The 21,819-nt window shown below is 36.2% G+C and overlaps 1 protein-coding gene across 1 annotated transcript in view; it reads left to right on the top strand.

Annotated features, from left to right (window-relative positions):
- LOC141403062 (uncharacterized) overlaps positions 1-21,002 on the top strand; it is a 154,247-nt gene extending 133,245 nt beyond the window's left edge. Inside the window, 6 exon segments of the mRNA XM_073985226.1 lie at positions 3,049-3,171; positions 3,174-3,332; positions 3,573-3,717; positions 4,008-4,616; positions 4,724-4,945; positions 18,265-21,002. Of these exon segments, the coding sequence (XP_073841327.1) occupies positions 3,049-3,171; positions 3,174-3,332; positions 3,573-3,717; positions 4,008-4,616; positions 4,724-4,945; positions 18,265-19,012 (2,006 nt within the window). The 3' untranslated portion in view covers positions 19,013-21,002.
- The last annotated feature ends 817 nt before the right edge of the window (positions 21,003-21,819 follow it).

Here is a 21,819-nt window from a genome sequence, read left to right as displayed (position 1 = left end):
GAGGACTAAGGCTTCAAGGGCGACTAAACCGAAATCGGCCTGTACGATTCACTTTTTCCGGCATCCTTGCCTGGCTTACGCAGTGGGACCACCCTGTATATTTTCCATACTTCGGGAACAATGACGGTGGCTAGCGACAAGTTGAGAACTTTAGTGCAATACTCCATTCTCGTCTCTTCCAGCTGCTTCAGCATTTTCATGGAAATGCCATACGGGCCCAACGCTGTGGATAATTTAACGTTCCTGATGGCATTCGTAACATCTGTGGTGGTTCATTCTCGGCAGGAAGAGATCTGATGCAACGCAGAACTCTTCTCTTCGCCCTGTCACTCCCTTGGTGCTCGTCGATTGAAATAACTTGCGCGCCTCTTCGAGTCAGTCAACGTAACGTCGCCAAACGTGACTAAGGTGTTATCTTCCCTCCTTCCAGGGTTCGAGAGTGACTTAACCGTTGCCCACAATTCCGGCTCCAATGATGCAACTCTTCAGATGGTTTAACAACTTGTTCCGGTTGTGTTCGCTGACCAACCCATTAATCTCCAGCGTCAACTCCTTGACTCTAAAGTCACTGGGGTTGGCTCGACGAAGCTCATCACGCTCATTTGCTAATGACGTCGCTTCTGCTTGGAAGTTTGGTTTCACTTCGCGTATTCTACCATATGGCGAGGGGCTGCAGGCGTGATGATGTTTCATAACGTCCTTTCCGCTACACGAACATCAGAAGGATTGGACAAATCTCTGAAGCGCTGATAAGTGAACTCTGTGAAACTCGACCTATCAGCTTTCCCGTGATTGACGAAAGTGCGGCGTTCAGAGGTGGTGAAAATGAGCGTGATGACCTTCGTCGTATCAACCCCAATGACCCCAGAGTCAGGGAGCTGACTCTGGAAGTTAACAGGTTGGTCGGCGAGCATAAGCGGAACAAATGGTTAAATGATCTGAAGAGCTGCAACATTGGAGCCGGTATAGGTGAATTGTGGGCAACGGTTAAGTCACTCTCGAACCCTGGAAGAAGGGAAGATAGGACCTCAGTCACGTTTGGCGACGTTACGTTGACTGACCCGAAGAGGTGCGCAAGTAATTTCAATCGACAGTTTGTCGAGCATCCCGAGAGTGACAGGACGAAGAGAAGAGTATTACGTCGCATCAGATCTCTTCCTGCCGAGGATGAACCACCACAATTTACAATGGATGATGTTGCCAATGCCATCAGGAACGCTAAATCATCCAAAGCGTTGGGCCCTGATGGAATTTCCATGGTAATGTTGAAGCAGCTGGATGGGCCGGGAGTCGAGTATCACACCAAAGTCTTCAACATGTCGCTAGCCACCCTCGTTGTTCCCGAAGTCTGGAAAATGGGCAGGGTGGTCCCACTACGGAAGCCAGGCAAGGATGCCAGCAAAAGTGAATCGTACAGACCGATTTCGCTTTTGTCGCCCGTAGCAAAGACACTTGAGGCCTTGCTCCTCCGCAGTATCAGAAATAGCTATCATGTTGCCGATCATCAGCATGGATTCCGTAAGCAGCACAGCACGACAACAGCGCTGCACGCCATTACCACATATATCTGTAAAGGACTCAACCAGAGACGGCCGTGCGATAGAACAGTGATGGTGGCGCTTGACTTATCAAAAGCCTTTGATACAGTCAGGCACTCCACGCTGTTTGAGGACATTGAGCGGACAACCCTCCGGCCAAGCTTGAAACGTTGGATAGTCAACTATATGTGTGGACGCCAGTCGTACGTGGAATTCAGGAATAAGAAGTCCAAACCCCGTAAAGTGAAACAGCGAGTTCCCCAAGGTGGGGTGATATTTCCGGAACTGTTTAACCTCTACCTCTCCTGTATTCCACCCCCTCCAGACGGCATTGAGATCGTGACGTATGCGGATGATTGCACGATCCTGGCGTCGGGTACCTATCCTGATGACATCTGTGAGAGACTTAACAACTATTTAACCGATCTTACCACCTTTTTCCATTCGAGGAATATGCAGATTTCCCCCACAAACTAAACAGCCACTCTGTTCACCACATGAACAGCGCAGTTTGGACGTGAGTTGAATGTCGTGGTCGACGGTAGCAGAATTCCGACCACAAACTGCCCTAAAATTTTAGGGGTCACATTCGACACTACATTCACGTCGTGCGCACACGCCACAGCTATCTGCGACAAGTTCACATCGTCTGTGCATGAGGAGTTGAAGATTCTTCCAATACACAATGACAACCTCTTGTTGAAGTAATTTCTCGGATGTTAACGTGAGTGTTGTGTCAATGACCGAATGATGAATATATTCTTTCTGTGGGGGCCATATTTGTACTGGCAATTGAGCGACGCTGATATAGAGAGAATCCCTACATCAGCAAGCCTATCAATCGGTTGGGATAGCATTCCCACAGATGCATTCGCAGATGCCATAAACATCTATCGCAGCTGAGAAGCGTCAGCAGCCACGGCAAAACAAAGTAATTTTGGCACTTTGGGATGATGCAGACGTCTAAATTCCAATAGGGCAAGGACTGTTGGCATCGTGCAAAACAAGGTGTGGTCACCGTGCCTCAGCGTAATGTCGGCTTACATTTGCTTGGTATTTCAGCCATGAAAAACGGTGTTGTTAACATGCCGTTCGGACTCGGAAATAAAAAGTAGGTCACACACGATTGAACTAATATGATTCGACGTGCACTCATTGATATGAGAGAAGTCTCCCTTGTCCCTTCGGGGATGTTATGGGAACACATGTACATATGTATGCATATGTATATTGATGACATACCACGTGGATATTAATCTGAAGGTGGGTGCACACCTTTGAACTAAAATTATTTATAACTTATTTGATCTAGATTTTTTCCAACGTAGCTTTGTCTCTCTTTTTGTATAAAATGAATTTTTATACGTTAAAAGTTAATGCAGTGGTGTAGGTCGGCCCTGTTCGACTATAGTATTTTCTTACTTCGTTTATTAATGACATAGACAGAGGATATATTTCTAATACTTTTGTACATATTTAGTTTAAATTTATATAAATATTTGCATTACAGGTTACTATGCGGATTATTTATCAATTGGCTCAGAACTACGCGGTAATGCTACAGTACGTGTCAAAAACGATCTGAAAGGATTTCATCTCAATAATTTTTCTTATGTCGGTCCCATTGTAATGGGTTTGGGGGATTCATTGTGGTGGCATCGTGTGTCATGACTTTTGAGGCTCGGGATTCGGCCGCCAAAGTTGTACCCGCACGTTTTAGAGCTGGCGTTAATGGCAGTAAAATAACAGTGCGCAGTAATCAAAGTAGTTCGGCATCACAGCGACGTGCTATAGGTAAGTTATTGTAGTTCAAACATTTTCATTTCGTTTATAGTCCAGATTTACATAGGCAATTTTCTATGCGCCAATTTTCCGTTTTTTTTTTTTTGGAAAGAGAGTTGTGGAATATAAATTATGTAATAGGTATTTATAGATAGATGTATCATCCATAAATAACTAATACATAAAATTGTCCTGTAAACAAATTCAGTATTCCACTTTTCCTATAAATATAGCTATTCGCTATCTTTTTAGGAATTCAATATCAAACTACCCGATGGGATCAACAATTTGGTGTATTTCGATCATCACCTGCCACAGAACAGCCTCAAACAACGCCGGCACCCTTTGATCGTGAAGCACTAACAGCTGAACTAATAAAATTCTCTAAAACACTGAGGTAAGTAAAACCTAAACATCTATACTATTTCACAACTTCCACGCTTTTGTTCCACGCTTTGACTTTTATACAAAAACAAGACACATCAAAATCTTCTCGCTTAAATGCTGTGAATATTTTGACAATTTTAAATTATTAAACAAAAATTTGCATCTTCATGCACGTAAACCGATTCGGACAAATGAAACTAGCCAAAAAAAAAAACTACCAACAAATTAAAACTTCTCATCCTCAATACTATCTAATTGAACATGTTTTATTGCCAAATTACCAATTCGAATACGAATTAGTGCATCTGCTCGCTTTTCACCAAAACTGAGACGTCTCTCCTACACTGGTTCTGTGCCTAACCTCTCCACACATCATGCCTCATCACCACTCGCCTATTCCACTAATTTATCACATTTACTTTCGCCGAATCATAAACCCCTGCTGTTGATGGAACACAAACGGCACCGAACCCATCGACATCATCACCATCACCACCATCATTCCCACCACAATCAACGTCCTGCAACCAATGCCAACTCCAACTCGACTCCCACAACAACCAATACATTATCGAATCCAACAACAACATCAACTGCGCCTCACAACAGTGGGCGTCAGATCAAAAATCGTGGTACTCGTATTAGTAATAGTTTAATTCAAAGAGCCACTCGAGAGAGTACATCCTCGATTCAGTGTGCTCTGCTGCAGCCACCTAACAACAAATTGCAATGGCATCATGCGGCCTCCTTTGATGAAAGTTGCCGTGTGGCAAATGAAAAGCAAAGAGAGCGGGTAGCAGAACGAACAAAACGTTCGGACACGGCAAAGAGACATGTGCTGGCGCGTCAAAAACCCATAGAGCATGAGGAGGATAAACCAATTGTTTCAAGTCCATTGGGTAATCGAAGGTAAACAAATATGATAAGCAATATATTCTATCCCAAAATAGAAAAAGAGTTCACTAAACATCAGGTATTGTGTTGCGGGCATTCTTTTTTTCATGGTTTCTTTACAGATGTTCAACAATGTCCGATTCATCGTACAGTGGCCGCTGGACGGTACGCTGTGCTTCAATAGCCAGTCGCACGTCGATAGTAAGCCGGGCTTCGAGTATAGATTCTAGACGAATACAAGTTGATCTGCATAGTCCGGAAGTGGTGCCAAAATCAATACTACGTTCTCCCAAACGCTACAGTTCAGGTCCATCAACAACACCGTCAGTGGAAAAAGAATTTAGGTAAGTGGAGTTTGATTTTACACATTACTTAGTTCATGAAACCATGTTATTGTAAAGTGTTTGGGCATGATTATCTAAAAATATGTGCCTCGTCTTACCCCCATCCCCGTTAAATATCAGGACTAAAACTATTCAAATAAGCGGATTAATATAGGGCTTCTTCTAACTATGTGCATATTATGATTCCCAGTGTACTCGTATATATGTACGTTAGGCCGGAGCGATTTGAAAACCTTAATGGCCTCTTCGCGTTTCTGATTCCTGGGATTGAACTGAGCAAAAAATCCGCTAGACCATAGGTCTACGGTGAAAATCGAGCCTCCCGATTTTGACTTTAAGTTTTTTATCCACTTTTTTGCTAACACACACGCAGAGAAAAAAATATGTTTGATCCAACAATATTCCAAGAGCAAAATATGTATTGTTAACATATTGTTGGATTCCTTATGTAGTATTGTGAATCCAACAATAGTTTTTGTTAAATCCAAAAATAGTTTGTGTCAACTGAACAATATTTCTCTCTTTTCTTCGAAAATTTTTTTCTCTTCTCTCGCTATTCGATGTCCTGTTGAAAAAAAAATTTGGTGAGTTGTGGTGTTTGTATGACATGCTGCCTTTATCTTTGTTTTTGTGTGTGTATACCAACAATGAGACTCTTGTTTTTATTTGTTTCTGTTTTGTTTCATTCTTCTTCTTTATTTCATTCTCCTTTCCTTTTCATGTTTGTTATGGTGTTTAATTATTCCTTATGTTGTGGTGGCTGCTTGTGGCTTGTTGTTTGTCTTTGTTGTCAGCTAAAGTAGCAAACCATGTATTGCGTTCATCAATGCTCATAGTATTATACGCGATATTTATATCAAAGTTGTGTTGAAAGTGTATATGAGAAGTATAAATACTCAAATCACAAAATTTAGTATCTGGTTTTCAGGGCTGACAATATGTTTTGTAAAAAATTTAGATTATGATTGTTCCTACAATCGGTATTGTTAACGATTTTTACAATATTGCGGAAATTCGAAAGTTGTTTTTGTTTTCTATGTTCGGAACAACAGATGGTATTTTTGGATTGGTATTACAATGTTTGTACAAACAAACACATTTTTGGAACCAAAATAGATATTTTTGTTCCAACAAAACCGAAAAATATTTTTTCTCTGCGTGCAGATGCGAGTTCACCCCTGAATTAAGAACTCTCTAATACAACGCAAAAACATTGGAACGCTCCTTCAAGCAGCTTTGGTCTTGATAAGGTGCAAACTTTTCGGAAAATGTCGATGAATGACACTGTTCTGCAAAAGTTGACCAGAAAAATATTCAAGCGTTCTTAGGCAAAATTCTGTCGTGATGGGATCCATGGACAACGAAAATGTCTTTAGCTCGTTTGGGTCACTTCATTTTATTTTTTTATAACGGTAAAAGTAGTGAAAATCTGGGTTTCCTACATTTCCAAATTTAAACGGGCATATCTTCTTTTTCACAACGAATTTCTATTGATCCTTTTTCCTTTTAAAGGGGTGAATACTATCTTTAGAACAAGTTATTAGTTTTTTAAATCGGTTAACAAATGGCTATGTTATAGTCATTTAAGTCTTGTGTTGGATCGAAAATCTCAATGATTTGGCCGTTATATGCCGAAATGTCAAAAAAAGTAGATAAAAAACTTGAAGTCAAAATCGAGAGGCTCGGCCTAGTGGCTATGGCCTAGTGGACTTTTTTGCTCAGTTCAATCCCAGGAATCAGTACCGCGAATGATCCATTAGGGTGTTTTTCCTTCCATACAAATAGCCTCGGCCTAATGTACTTAGATATTTTCCGACTAACCAAAAACTTGTGATGATGAATCCATAATTGCTACAATTTTCCCAATCTGAGAAAGGTAATCCACAAAAATCCCACAATGGAATTTTCTTAAATTTAATTTTTAATTGTATTAAAAACACGGTACCTAGCCCACAGGCCCAAACGGTTCCAAATACAACAATACAGTTACTACTCCGAAATTTTATTTTTTTTTGCGGGAAGTACCCGACGCTTTCAATCGATCAAGTCAATCTTCATATACAGTTTGGGAGAATCTTTACGAAGTTTGAATCAAAACGGTAAATGCCTTATCGTGCACATCAGCCAGGCAGACAGAAAGAAAGATAGACATATATAGTAAATCGATTCCCATTTGGTCTTCACATGTGTATGTTATTTTTATACCTGCCGCCATAATATAATTAAATTTGTCATTTCCTTTGTATCATCGAATTACTCTTCGGAGACCCAAAATATTGGCCTTAAAGGTTAATTTGCGTGGATGCTGTGGCTATATTTATTTTCAACCAGTAAGTTTTATTTATTTAGGTTTTTACAGTCGGCCGGAGGCTTATTCCTCGGTACATATTACGGCTTATGGGCTAATTAAATGTGAAAGAAGATGTACATACATATGAAAACGGATGGATTTATATTCTCATAGTTATCGGAAATATATATCTATTTTAATATCATTTTTCAAAATTTTTGGTACATTAAATACAAAGAGTCGGGCGATAATGTATAAAATCGGAATCAATTTTAATTAATTTGCTAAATTGTGTTTAAACCAAATTCAAAATTTCACCAGAAAGAGCGCGTTTCGCGTATTTATTATATGAAATCGGGGGAAAATATATATGAGAGACATATCAAATCTGAACCGATATAACAAAACCTTGAGCACTTTTATTAAGATCAAATTCCGTCACACATTTCAAATTTGGTCAACATTGGCAACATATAGCGTGATGATGAAATCGGACGAACTTCAAAAAGTTCAATATAATAATATCCAAATCTGAACTTTTTTATAGTCCAAATTCCGTCGCACATTCCAAATATCATCAAAATTGGACCTACGTAGCGTGATTGGTGCACCAAATCCCTGAAATCGGACGAAAATATATACGGAACCTTTATATAAATCTGAACCGATTTCAATATAATTTGGCAAACTATTTTTTAGTTCGAATTCGGTGACATTTTCCAAATTGCATATATAGGGTGATTAGTGTACCAAATACCTGAAATTGGGCGAAAATACATGTATACTAACAAAATGCCCGCTGCTTCGTATGCGAAAAGGGAATAATATACAAATAAACAATATTTAATACAAAAATTGTGGACACTGACATTTTTCATGTGCTAATACCTATTTTAACTGATATTAATTTCATTTTAGTCCTATTCATATAGCTTTAGGTAGAATTTACAAAAAAAAGGACCTTATCGCACCCCTACACATCAACAGGGTATTTGAAGGGTATTTTTGAAGAAGTAGCTGTAATTTCGGAGTTTGTGATGTCAAAATAGAGAAAATCCATATTCAAAAAATGTTATTGTATGCGAACGCTTTGACATGGCCCCTATATAACAGTTAATTTTTTGAGACATTTTAATTTAGGCCTTTTGGTTCTCAAGGGATAAAACCCTTCCTGTAGAACAATAGTCGCATAGATCTACGTTTTCAAAAACCGTTTTATAAAGCAATCAGGAAAAAAAATATTCAACGTATCTTTGACTTTCTGAATTCAATGCATTATTTAGAAATCGCCCTCACGTTTACATGAAAGCAATAGTACACTATTCAGTGAAATTTTGAAAATCCATGGTATTACATGTAGAAACACTTCATACATTTGAAAGGCGGATTTTCATAAATATTCTGATCCAATCTCAACAGTGATCCTCATAACAAAATTTCTTTATCCGTTCACTCAATGCCAGTGCTTCAATATTTAGTATTATTTAATACTTCCAGTACACTTATTGGACTACCATATCTAACAGCGAACCTGACAAATAAATAATAAATCAGAATTCCACTTCTATTCCTTAGCCCATAGCAAATTGATTGCACTTTCACACTTTTCGCACACTAATTCTATAACTCCAGCTTCACCCAACACCAAATTTAGTACCCTTTTATACTTTTCGTATTTCCAACACCAATTCAATAAATCAGTCCTTAGGGCCCTCCATACCTAATTTCAGAATTTGTAGGCATTTCACAAACTTCTTATCTACACCAACATAGACCATAATACATAAAATCGCAATTCCAGCTATATCCTTTATTCAACATCAAAACCAAATTTAGTACTTATAATAGGTATAAGTTTTAAAAATTACATCCCTATATCCAAAACTATATCTCAACCGCGATACTTATTTACAGCTCTATCTGTTCTCACAAAACATAGCAGTATTTAGTGCTTTTCGTATACATTAGTACGAATTTCAAAAACCTCCTCCTTATCTCCACTATAAAAGCCAACTACTATCCTGGTAAAGAATTTCACAATTTCAGCTCTACCCCTTTACACAATAACAATTTGAACAAAATTTTGTGGCATTTAGTAATTTTCGTTCATTTATGGTATGTATATCCACCAACAACCACATCCACATCGCAACCCTACACACCAACTGTATTCATATAGCAAATTTAGTATCATTTGATACTTTTCGTACGAAAGCACGTATTTCAATAACTATCTCAATAAAAAAAACTATCCAAATCCTTCACTCCAACAGTAATCTTAATTAAAAATGGCAGGTTTCCAGCTCTATCCTTTCACCCAAATCCAAATTGTACCAAATTTAGTACCATTTAGTACTTTTCGTACACATAAGTACGAAATTCAAAAAACTATCTCAATTCTACACTCCTTCAGTAATCTTGATTCTAAATTTCAGAATCCGAGCTCAATCCGTTCACCCAAAACCAAATTGTACCAAATTAGTACCATTTTGTACTTATCGCACGCAATAAATACGAATTTCCACAACTACCTCAATCCTATACTCCAACAGTAATCTTGCTTCCAAAATTCATAATTCCATCTCTATCCGTTCAATTAAATCCAAACAGTACCAAATTTAGTACATTTTAGGTACGAATTTCCAAAAATACCTCCATATCTCAATCCTACACTTCAAGAGTAATGGTAATTCCGAATGTGAGAATTCCAATTCAATCCGTTCTCCAAAATCAAAATTGTACCACATGCAGTACCATTGAGTAGTTTTAGTACTGTACTAGTACTCCAACAGTAATCATTATTTCAGATTTTAGGATTACACCTCTATCCATTCATTCAAATCCAAATTGTACTAAATTTAGTACATTTTAGTTTTTTTCGTACCAGTATGTACGAACTTCAAAGGTACCTCAATATCTCAATCCTACACTCCAAGAGTAATCCTAATTCCAAATTTCAGGTTTCCAGCTCTATCCGTTCACCTAAATCCAAATTGTACTAAATTTAGTACCATATAGTACTTTTCGTACACATGAGTACGAATGTCCACAACAATTTCCTTTTATAAACACCATTCCCTAAGCTAGATTTCCATACCAAATTTTAGGATTCTAGCTATATCCTTTCAAAATATAACATTTGTACTAAATTTAGCAACTTTTAGCACTTTTCGTACATTTATAGGTCGAATTTCCAAAAACCCTTTGGTACACCTTTCTAAATCTCCATCAGTGACCCTCATTCCAAATTTTATAATTCTAGCTATTCCTGGTTTGCCTAATACAAAGGGTACACTATTTAGCACCTTAGAATTTCCAAAAACCCAGCCTTATCTCACCCCTACACCAACAACAACCCACACACACTTTTTTACAACCTCATATGCCTGTATCATAGCGTGATGAGTTTTGCCATAAGATTACATAAAATCATAATTATAAGGTGATTAGAGTCACATGAGATAATTAAACTGACATAACATTTATTTCTCACTAATTTTCTTCAATTCTGAGAATCGTAAAAATGTCGTAAACGCTTTTATTTAAAGATATAACTTTTTAACAAAAAACAAAAAAATTAAAATTTTTCAAAGTGGTTTGTGCATGACCGTTTTTAATATTTGAATGAAATACACATTATTATAGTTATTAGTAGGATTATATTTATTCATTCGTGCAACAAAAAATAATTTTTGATTTTTTTTTCATTTCATACATTTTTTCAAAAAATTATATTTTTCAAATCGATTTGTGCGTGAACTTTTTTTTATATTTCAATGGAATAAGCGGTAGCGTAGTGATTATTAAGCAAACTTTCATTCATCCCTGCTACAGGAAATCATTTTTAAGAAAAAATGTCAAAAACTCATAATCCTAAGGTCCACACTTTGAAATAAGCGGTGCCGCCCGATTGAAGGCATTGCATTATTTTATCTTATTTAGGCATTTGGTGTATCTCCACCTATATTTTTGGACTGGAAAGAATAAAATTACTCGATTTAATATTTATTTTAGAATATTTCATGGTGGAGGGTGAACTCCTGGCAACACACAATATTAAATTACAAAATTCTCGGTTCGAAAATTTGACAAAAGAACTCTCGAAATACAAATTTCAGGTGGAAAGTTTTATACCCACAACGAAGACTGAATATAACAAGTAAAAAAGCGTTAAGTTCGGCCGGGCCGAACTTTTCATACCCTCCACCATAAAATATTCTGAACTTAAATGGAATAATTAGTTTTCATTCCTGTCCCCAACTTTAAGTGGGTACTTTAAAATGTCAGATAATGTACATAAATGCTTCATTCGGGAGGCCCTTTTTTTATGGTGCCTATATCTAACTATGTATGTTGAAAATTGTTGGTGGGCTAGAAATTGGGAGGTACCGTTATATAGGGGTTATTATAAAAGATGGACCTATGTTGACAGTTTTTGATGGAGAGGTGTTGTGACCACTAAGAATTTCAAATGTCAAATTACAGATAATTCGGTTAAAACTTGTAGGCAAAATTCTCAAAATACCGAAAATCGGGAGGTACCGTTATATGGGGCTATACCAAAACATGGACCTATGTTCATAATTTTTTCGAATATAAGTTTTTTGGTCACTAAGAACCCTAAATATCAAATTATAGCTAATTCGGTCTAGAAATGTGACTTAAAACGTCAAAATACATGGAGGCTATTCCAAAACATGGACCTATGTCCACTAGTTATATAAGTTTATTGACTTTTAAGAACCCTAAATGTCAGTTTATGGCTAAATCGGTCTGGAAATGTAGCTAAAAACGTCAAAATACCGTAAATCGGGAAGGGGGTACCGTTATATGGGGGCTATACCAAAACGTGAAACTATGTCCACAACTTTTGTTATATAAGTTTATTGGCACTTAAGAACCTTAAATGTCAAATTATAGCTAAATCGGTCTGAAAATGTAGCTAAAAACGTCAAAATACCGTAAATCGGGGGGTACCGTTATATGGGGGCTATACCCAAACGTGGACCTATGTCCACAACTTTTGTTATATAAGTTAATTGACACTTAGTAACCCTAAATGTCAAATTATATCTAAATCGGTCTGAAAATGTAGCTAAAAACGTCAAAATACCGTACATGGGGGGTATCGTTATATGGGGGCTATACCCAAACGTGGACCTATGTCAACAACTTTTGTTATATAAGTTTATTGACATTAAGAACCCTAAATGTCAAATTATAGCTACAGCGGTCTGAAAATGTAGCTAAAAACGTCAAAATACTGTAAATGTTATATAAGTTTATTGACATTAAGAACCCTAAATATCAAATTATAGCTAATTCGGTCTAGAAATGTGACTTAAAACGTCAAAATACATGGAGGCTATTCCAAAACATGGACCTATGTCCACTAGTTATATAAGTTTATTGACTTTTAAGAACCCTAAATGTCAGTTTATGGCTAAATCGGTCTGGAAATGTAGCTAAAAACTTCAAAATACCGTAAATCGGGGGGTACCGTTATATGGGGGCTATACCAAAACGTGGACCGATATAGCCCATCATCGAACTTGACCTGCCTGCAAACAAAAGACGCATTTTCCCAAAATTTCAGCGTCCTATCTCCATTTTTGATTACCACAGACGGACGGACGGACGGACATGCACAGATCGACTCAGAATTTTACCCTGATCAAGAATATATTATACTTTATAGGGTCGCAAATGAGTATTTCAATGCGTTACAAACGGAAAAACAAACTTGATATACCCTCCATACTATGGTGGAGGGTATAAAAATTTCAGCCATTTCGGCGCGATATTGAGGCCACAACCTTCAAAACAACGAAAATCGGGAGGTACTGTTCTATAGGGGCTATATGAAAGTTTTACACCCCAGCGAAGACTAAATAACAAATTTCAGCTATTTCAGTGTATTAATGAGGATAAACCCCTCAAAATACCGAAAATCGGGACTTACAGTTCTATAGGCGATATATGAAGGCGTGGATCTACATATACCGACAAATTTCAGGTAGAAATATTTTTACCCTCAACGAACACTAAGTACCAAATTTCAGCCACTTCGGTGGGAAATTGAGGTCATAACCATCAAAATACAGAAAATCTGGAAGCCATATGAGGGCGTGAAAGGTCCTCCGACAAATTTCACCTGGAACATTTTGTATCCACAACAAAGACTAACTACCAAATCCCACGGCAGCGGGTTCTTTCGTACCGGATTGACCCGAAACCATTGTGTTTCGGCCAGCGGCTGCCAACCCAGCAAAAAACCTATGCTTATACGTAGGTTTCTAGCTGCTACAACAACAACCAAATTTCAGTCATTTCGTGCACTTCATCAGACAAATGTCAGGTGTAAAGTTTTCTACCCCCAACGAAGACTTAGTACCTACTTTCACCCATTTAGGTGGGTTATTGAGGCAACCGCCTACAAAGTACCGAAAATCGGGAGGTACGGTTCTATGGGGGCTATTTGAAGACGTGAACCGGGTAAATACCCATTTGTGGGTATTTATTTGAGTATTTACTATATTGAATCGCCAATACAACGTCTTAAATCCAATTCCTGTAGTGGGATTCTGTAACACATTTTTGCTGTTACCGACAAAAATCGGTAAAATTAAATCGCAAAATTATGACTAAAAACATAAAGAAAAGTTGGCATCACTGTTTGTGTCGGTAGAGGCTAGCGACTACTTTTTATTCATCGTTAAATTACCGAAAAATTTCGTTAATTATTGAAATTATAAGCATTTTAGTTTTACCGACAATTATCGATAACAGCAAAAATGAGTTACAGAATCCCACTACTGGATTTAGGTTGTGAAATCGTTTAAAAAATGGATAGTTTTACAATACTTTAAAAAAGTGGGTATATACTTGGGTAAATACCCCAATTACCCAAATGTTGGGAAAAAACTCTTTAACTGCCGAACCACTTGACGTAGGCTGAGAAAATTCAGCTTAATCTTTCTTAAGACAACTGAATTTCTGGTACTAAAAATGGTGTCTCTGGGTCCATGTTTTGATATAGCCCCCACATAACCCTACCTACCGATTTAAAGTGTTTTTTATCTATTAGCGACATTTTACATTCTTATTGGCTGTAATTTGGCACAGTGAGTTCTCAATATACAGTGGTGGAAAATACATTTGCAACAAAATTGCACGTTTTTGGAAATTGTATTTAAAATATTTTTTTGAATGTAAAATTAAGTATTTTTTTTTGCAATTATTTATTGTTCATTGTCTCAAATAAAAGAATATAAAAAGTTTTGACACGTTATGCAACATAAAATTTTAAAAAAAATGAAAATACATAACAGCCTTAAAATTTAATGGTCAAAACATATGCAACTGAACCAAATCCGATACAAAAATCTTCAATATTTTGTAAAATATAATTTTTTTGTTTGATTCAAATAATTTGTATTTGTTTTGGGAAGATTAAAAGTGAATAACATTTTGAAACTGATATCAGTCGCACGTACTTCTTCGGGGGAGTGGCGGGTCGTACGGGAGAAGCATGGATATGGGTCCAAGGGTCAACATTTTCAAAACGAATGGAAATTTATTCACATTTCAGTTGTCAATTTAATAAAATTCAAAGTTTAGAGTGCAGTTGCATCATTTATTTGCAAAAATCAGAAGTCTGGGTCCTGAAAAATATATGATCGTAGGAATTTGGTCCATATCAGAATGACGGATACTGATGTATTGAAGTTATAACGGGCGGTATCATTGGCATTTTTGGATTCTATAAACTTAAAACGTTTTAGAAAGCTCATCAAATAATAACTAAACACAAAAATTGAGTATATAGACACTTCCAGAAAAACGAAACGCCGGTACCAAAAGGAACATATTTTAAAACAATTAGGCTTTGCTAGTATGCATGTGGAATATCCCAAAAAATTTAAAAAAATGCGTTTATAGTGGAATAAGATTACAAAAATAGTTATATAATGCTCAAATAACAAGATTACAATCAAAAATTCAATCAGAAAATTATAAAACACTGTAGTTGTGATGTAATGTTAATGGGCTCTGGAGAGTTCTAAATGTTTTGAAAGATTTTCCTTTTTTACCGGCGTTTCGTTTTTCTGGAAGTGTCTATATACTCAATTTTTGTGTTTAGTTATCATTTGATGAGCTTTTTAAAACTTTTTAAGTTTATAGAATCCAAATTTTCCAATTATGCCGCTCGTTATAACTTCAATACATCACTATTCATCATTCTGATATGGACCAAATCCCTACGATCATATGTTTTTCAAGACCCAGACTTCTGGCTTTTGCAAATAAATGATGCAACTACACTCTAAACTTTGGATTTTATTATATTGACAACTGAAATGTGGAGAAATTTCCATTAGTTTTGAAAATGTTGACGCTTGGACCTTATCCATTCTTCTCCCGTACGACCCGCCACTCCCCCGAAGAAGTACGTACGACTGATATCAGTTTCAAAATTTTATTCACTTTTAATCTTCCCAAAACGAATACAAATGATTTGAATCATACAAAAATATATTTTGCAAACTATTGAAGAGTTTTGCATCAGATTTGGCTCAGTTGCATATGTTTTGACCATTAAATTTTAAGGTGTGTTATGTATTTTCATATTTTTTCAAATTTTTTGTTTTATAACGTGTCAAAACTTTTTATATTCTTATATTTGAGACAATGAGCTATAAATAATTGCAAAAAATACTTAATTTTACTTTCAAAAAAATATTTTAAATAAAATTTCCTAAAACGTGAAATTTTGTTGCAAATGTATTGGCCACCACTGTATATAAATATCCTTGCCTCCCAGTATTGTGAACTTCTTAGCAGTATTTTCAAAGCGAATTAATTATAATTTGGCTACTGTCGTTCTAAGACTTAATGTCCCTACCAACAAAGGTCAATGCTGGAACACGTTTTGGTTTTTTGGCTAAATGGGGCTAGCCCCCCATCAAGAGATATCATTATATGGGGGTAACCCCAAAACAGGGGCAAACACTGATGAATTTTTGCAAGCATATGAAAACTCTCTGTGCCATATTACTGCCAATATGATTTAAGATGTGGCTAATTGGAGAAAAATACCTTAAATCGGGATGTACCTTTATATGAGGGGTATATATATCAAAACATGGGCCCAAAGATTCCGTTTGCAATTCAAAAAGTTCTGGTGACATAGGAATTGGTTCGGCAGTTAAATAGTTTTTACCCAACACTAGAAATCGGGGCGCCACCGTGGTGCAATGGTCGTGGGTTTGATTCCCCGACTATGCAACATCAAATTTTCAACGGTGGCAAAATAACCCTCAGTAATGTTGACGACATTTCCTGAGTATTTCAGCCATGTAAAACTTCTCTATAAAGTGGTGTCGTAAGACACGCCGTTCGGACTCGGCGATAAACAGTAGGTCCTATATCATTGAGCTAATATGAATCGGGGTGCACTCATTGATATGAGAGAAGTCTCCCCTGTCCCGTCTGGAATGTTTGTGGGACAATTATATATAACACTCGAAATCGGGGTACCTTTATATGGGGGCTACAAGAAAACATAGACCTACGTTGACATATTTTTGCAAGGATGTTTTATATATATTGAGAACTTAATGTGCCAAATAACAGCCAATGAAATTTTAAAATGCGGCTAATAGATAGAAGGCACCTTAAATCGGGAGGTACAGTTATATGGGGCCTATATCAAAACATGGTCCCATAGACCCCATTTTCCGTACCAAAAGTTCTGTTGATATAAAAAGGATTTGAGCCAAATTTTGACATAATACGTCAATTGGTTCCCCATATAAATAGTTGTTACCCAATACTTGGGTAAAAACTCGAAATCGGGGTACCCTTATATGGGGGCTACAAGAAAAATTTGGCACCCTTCATATTACCCAAGTATTTACCCACACATTTAAGCCATTGTTAAATTCTCTATTTTGAAACGATTGCATAACCTAAACCCAGGAATAGGGTGTAGGAAGTTGCAATTGCGATTCAATATAGTAAATATCCAAATAAATAACAACAAATATGTATTTACCCGGTATTTACTCAATTTACCTACTAGGTATTTACCCACTGTCCACTGGGGTTATGACTTTTTTACAACCTCATATCCCTGTATCATAGCGTGATGAGTTTTGCCATAAGAGTACATAAAATCTTAATTATAAGGTGATTCGGTGAAAAAACCTCACGCACAAAATGATTTTAAAATTTGAATTTATCAAAATTATTGACAATTTTTTGAAGTCACTGAAAACAGATATATAATTGAAAATAAACTTTAGAGCCACATGAGATAATTAAAATTACATAAAATTTATTTCTCACTATTTTTCTTCAATTCTGAGAATCGTAAAAATGTCGTAAACGCTTTTATTCAAAAAATATAATTTTTTAACAAAAAATTTAAAATTTTTTCAAAGTGACTTTTTTCGCGACTTTTTTAATGTTTGAATGAAATAAACGTTATTAACTATATTATTAAGTAGGCTTATAATTATTCATTCGTGCAACAAAAAATAATTTTTTGAAAAAAAAAAATTTTTTTCATTTCATATATTTTTTCAAAAAATTATATTTTTAAAATCGATTTGTGCGTGAACTTTTTTTATATTTCAATGGAATAAACGATAGCATATTGATTAATAGGCAAAAGTCCATTCATCCCTGCTACAGGAAATCATTTTTGAGGAAAAATGTCAAAAAGTCATAACCCTAATATATACTTTTCTGTGGCACTGTACATATTCGTCATATGAGTCATTGGCATTCTACACTGATAAATAAGTTACAACAGGGAGTGTGTGAAAATGCAATTACCACAATGACTACATGATGTACAACCAATAAACTGAACATAAGCGAGAAATGTTTGACTTTTATATTAATACTAAATCCGCATCAGACATTAGGAGTCTATTTACTGAGATTCTGAAAATCCATGCGAAAGAATATGGTTTCTAGTCATACTTTCCAATTACATTATCGATTATATTTTTTATTACAGAAGTCAACTTTCTGTTTGTTCCGAACCACCTGCCCCAATTCGCCAACTGTCCGGCCAATCCAGTTTAGAACCATGCCTGCCCGAAGAGGGATTAGAACACTACGATGAAACTCTACAGATAACACAAGTGGAATCGCTTTCATCACTGACAGCTACATCCACCACAATTAATCCGGTTGATCCACCACCACCGCCTTCAAATGTAGATCTAAAATCACCCACGCACTCTGGTATAATGAAGAAATCACGGCCCGATTCTCTGCCACTTATGGGCAATGCGGCCCTAGTCGAATTAACTAAAACTTTGCCCCACCAAGAACGTATTAAGAATCTGCAACGAAGTCATTCCTCACGTACTTACGATCGCCCCAAGACACAAAAGCCAGCCGAGCATGATGATTCGATATTCTACATACGTTCGGATCATCGAAATTTGGAACACAACAACGACTTCTACGATCAGATAATTAACGAACGGCGCACCACTTTGCTGAAGGCCGATAGTGAGACTGCATTGGCTGAACGCAAACACAGCTCGCTTTCTATACCGGAAAAAATTCTAGAACAATGCAATCAAAATTCCACAGAGGCGGATGGTGATGTTGGCAGTGACGAAAATAAAACAACGGAAAGCGTAGATGCTGCTGCTGATGCTATTGTCTTGCAAATTGAAGAAGAAGAAGAAACTAAGCCAGAAACTATAGTTCCATCAGCTCCAACCAACACCACCTCTGTGCAGGAAGTATGAATCAACAAAGCAACGTAGCAATAAAAAAAACTTCTTTAGAAAAGAAACAATCGAGAATTACTTTACAACTTAAAGTTGTGTAGACGACAACCTAAGAACAAAGTTTTAGATGCTTTTGTTTACACCGACCGACCGTTCCACGCAGAAACACGCCATGGCAGCAAAGTATTAACCCACCCGCCCCCATAACAGGGGGTGCCTAGTAGAATAAAACTAAAACAACAAAGAAATGATGTTACAATTGATTTTATTTTTAGGTAAGTGTTCTGAATGTATTTAATAAAAATAGTTTTAATGTAACACAAGTTATAGAGAATAAAATAACTGTACAAATACACAATCACATACACACGAGCATACTTTGAATAGAACATTTGTAGTTTTTTACTGTTACATATTTGAAATGTATTTAAAAAAACACTAAACACTTTTCCCCCAATGCTGTAACTATTGTGGAAATTTTCAAAGTTAAACTACAATTTAAAGATTTGTATCTAATGACCTCCGAAGCCCTTATATCATGATTGAGGATATGTGAATTTAGCCCAGTCAAAATAAATATGCAAATTGCAAAAGTTGCCACAAAGATGAATTTTGGTGGAGAGCTAGAGATTGACATTAGCAGCAATGCCCTAAAGACCTCTTCGATCCATGTGTACAAAAAAAGTTATTTGGGGTCAAAGGTAATTTTTTGAAGGGCGCACAGTGGTTCAGAATCGTTTTTTTTCATGGTTAAAATTCTGTACATTTTAAACGGGCAGAGATAATTCTTTTTTAATTAAATTAATTATTAATCGAGCTGTATGACCTAAGGAGATTATATGGAAAAATTGATATCTAGCGAAGTCCTACACACATCAACCACTATGCAACAATCGTTTCGTTAACAGGTTAGGTTGACATCGTCAGGCATATTAAATGTTGTTATTCCTAGACAATTTTCGTCATTTGGCACCCCTATTTATACATACAATATTATAAATTTGCATTTGTGAATTTTAAATTGAAGCTTTTTATTTCCAAAGACAAGTCATTTGTGGCCCTTCCTTTCTAGAAGTAAATTTTTCAATATTACATCATATTACAATCGATAGTTTTTTTCCATCGTAAATTGTAATATGTCTTTCATATCGAAAGATTTTATTTTATGCGTGTTGTGGTTTAGAACGCGGGCTCAACTGAATTTTTATTTTATACTTATTAATAGGGGCTCCAAATGACGAAAATTGTCTAGCAAAAACAACATCTAATATGCCTGATGATGTTAACCTAAGCAGTTAACGAAACGATCGTAGCATAGCGGTTGATGTGTGTAGGACTTCGCTAGATATCAATTAATAACTAAATTAATTAAAAATCTCACAAATAATGTTCTTCGCCCCTATAAAAAGGCAGAAACTTAAAGTTAATTCTTTTTTGGTAAATAGATAACAATTTCCGGTGAATCATAAACGGTCGAATTCGATCTAGTAGTTAAGATGAATTCAAGGTCAAAGTTAAACTTTTAAGCTTTTGTGGGGGAGGTACCGGAAGGAGTGGACCGATATAACCCATCTTCGAACTTAAACTAAGTTTGGACAAAATATTGCGATAGGCACCTTTTAGACCAAATCGGTTCAACCGTTCGAGAGTTATCGTGTGCACTAGCCAGCCAGACAGATAGACGGACGGACGGACATTGCTAAATCGACTCCAAATTGTCTGAAAGACATTTCGTCCAAACATACTTGGGGTATAAAACCATTATTTCGACGAGGCACATTTTGCCCGTAGTTGTGGGGGAGTATCCGAAGATGTTTTTCAATATAAGTTTTACGATGGACAAAGTTTTGGCCAAATTGGATACTGAAGTCGTAAGTTTACGTGAGCATCAGTCGTTTGAGTTGGTGCCGGAAGGGGTCTATAGAACTATTGGGACTTGCCCCGGAAAAAATTGTGACGTCGTGAAAGGGACCGCAAGCACAACTTGCTGCAAAAAATTCCATGCCGATCCGACAAGAGACCCTAAACCGCACTGGTGCCAAAAAATTTCAAAATTTGTGTCGGAGGAAGGAGTGTACCGATATAGTCCATATTCGAACTTGATCCATATCTGGAGTTGCTCCCTACGAGAGTTATCATGCGAAGAAGTGGATCGATATGGCCACCCTCGAACTTATTCTATGTTTGGACATTAGGGTTATGACTTTTTTACAACCTCATATCCCTGTATCATAGCGTGATGAGTTTTGCCATAAGATTACATAAAATCTTATTTATAAGGTGATTCGGTGAAAAAACCTCACGCACAAAATGATTTTAAAATTTGAATTTATCAAAATTATGGACAATTTTTTGAAGTCACTGAAAACAGATATATAATCGAAAATAAACTTTAGAACCACATGAGATAATTAAAATGGCATAAAATTTATTTCTCACTATTTTCCTTCAATTCTGAGAATCGTAAAAATGTCGTAAACGCTTTTATTCAAAAATATAATTTTTTAACAAAAAACAAAAAATTTAAAATTTTTTCAAAGTGACTTTTTTCGCGACTTTTTTAATATTTGAATGAAATAAACGTTATTATAGTTATTAGTAGGCTTATATTTATTCATTCGTGCAACAAAAAAATATTTTTTGATTTTTTTTTCATTTCATATATTTTTTCAAAAAATTATTTTTTTAAAATCGATTTGTGCGTGAACTTTTTTTATATTTCAATGGAATAAACGATAGCATAGTGATTAATAGGCAAAAGTTCATTCATCCCTGCTACAGGAAATCATTTTTGAGGAAAAATGTCAAAAAGTCATAACCCTATT

This window comes from Musca autumnalis, unplaced genomic scaffold, assembly GCF_047663935.1.
Source record: "Musca autumnalis isolate F117 unplaced genomic scaffold, ASM4766393v1 scaffold_4, whole genome shotgun sequence".
NCBI lineage: Eukaryota > Metazoa > Arthropoda > Insecta > Diptera > Muscidae > Musca > Musca autumnalis.
This window is presented reverse-complemented; position numbering and strand designations above follow the sequence as displayed.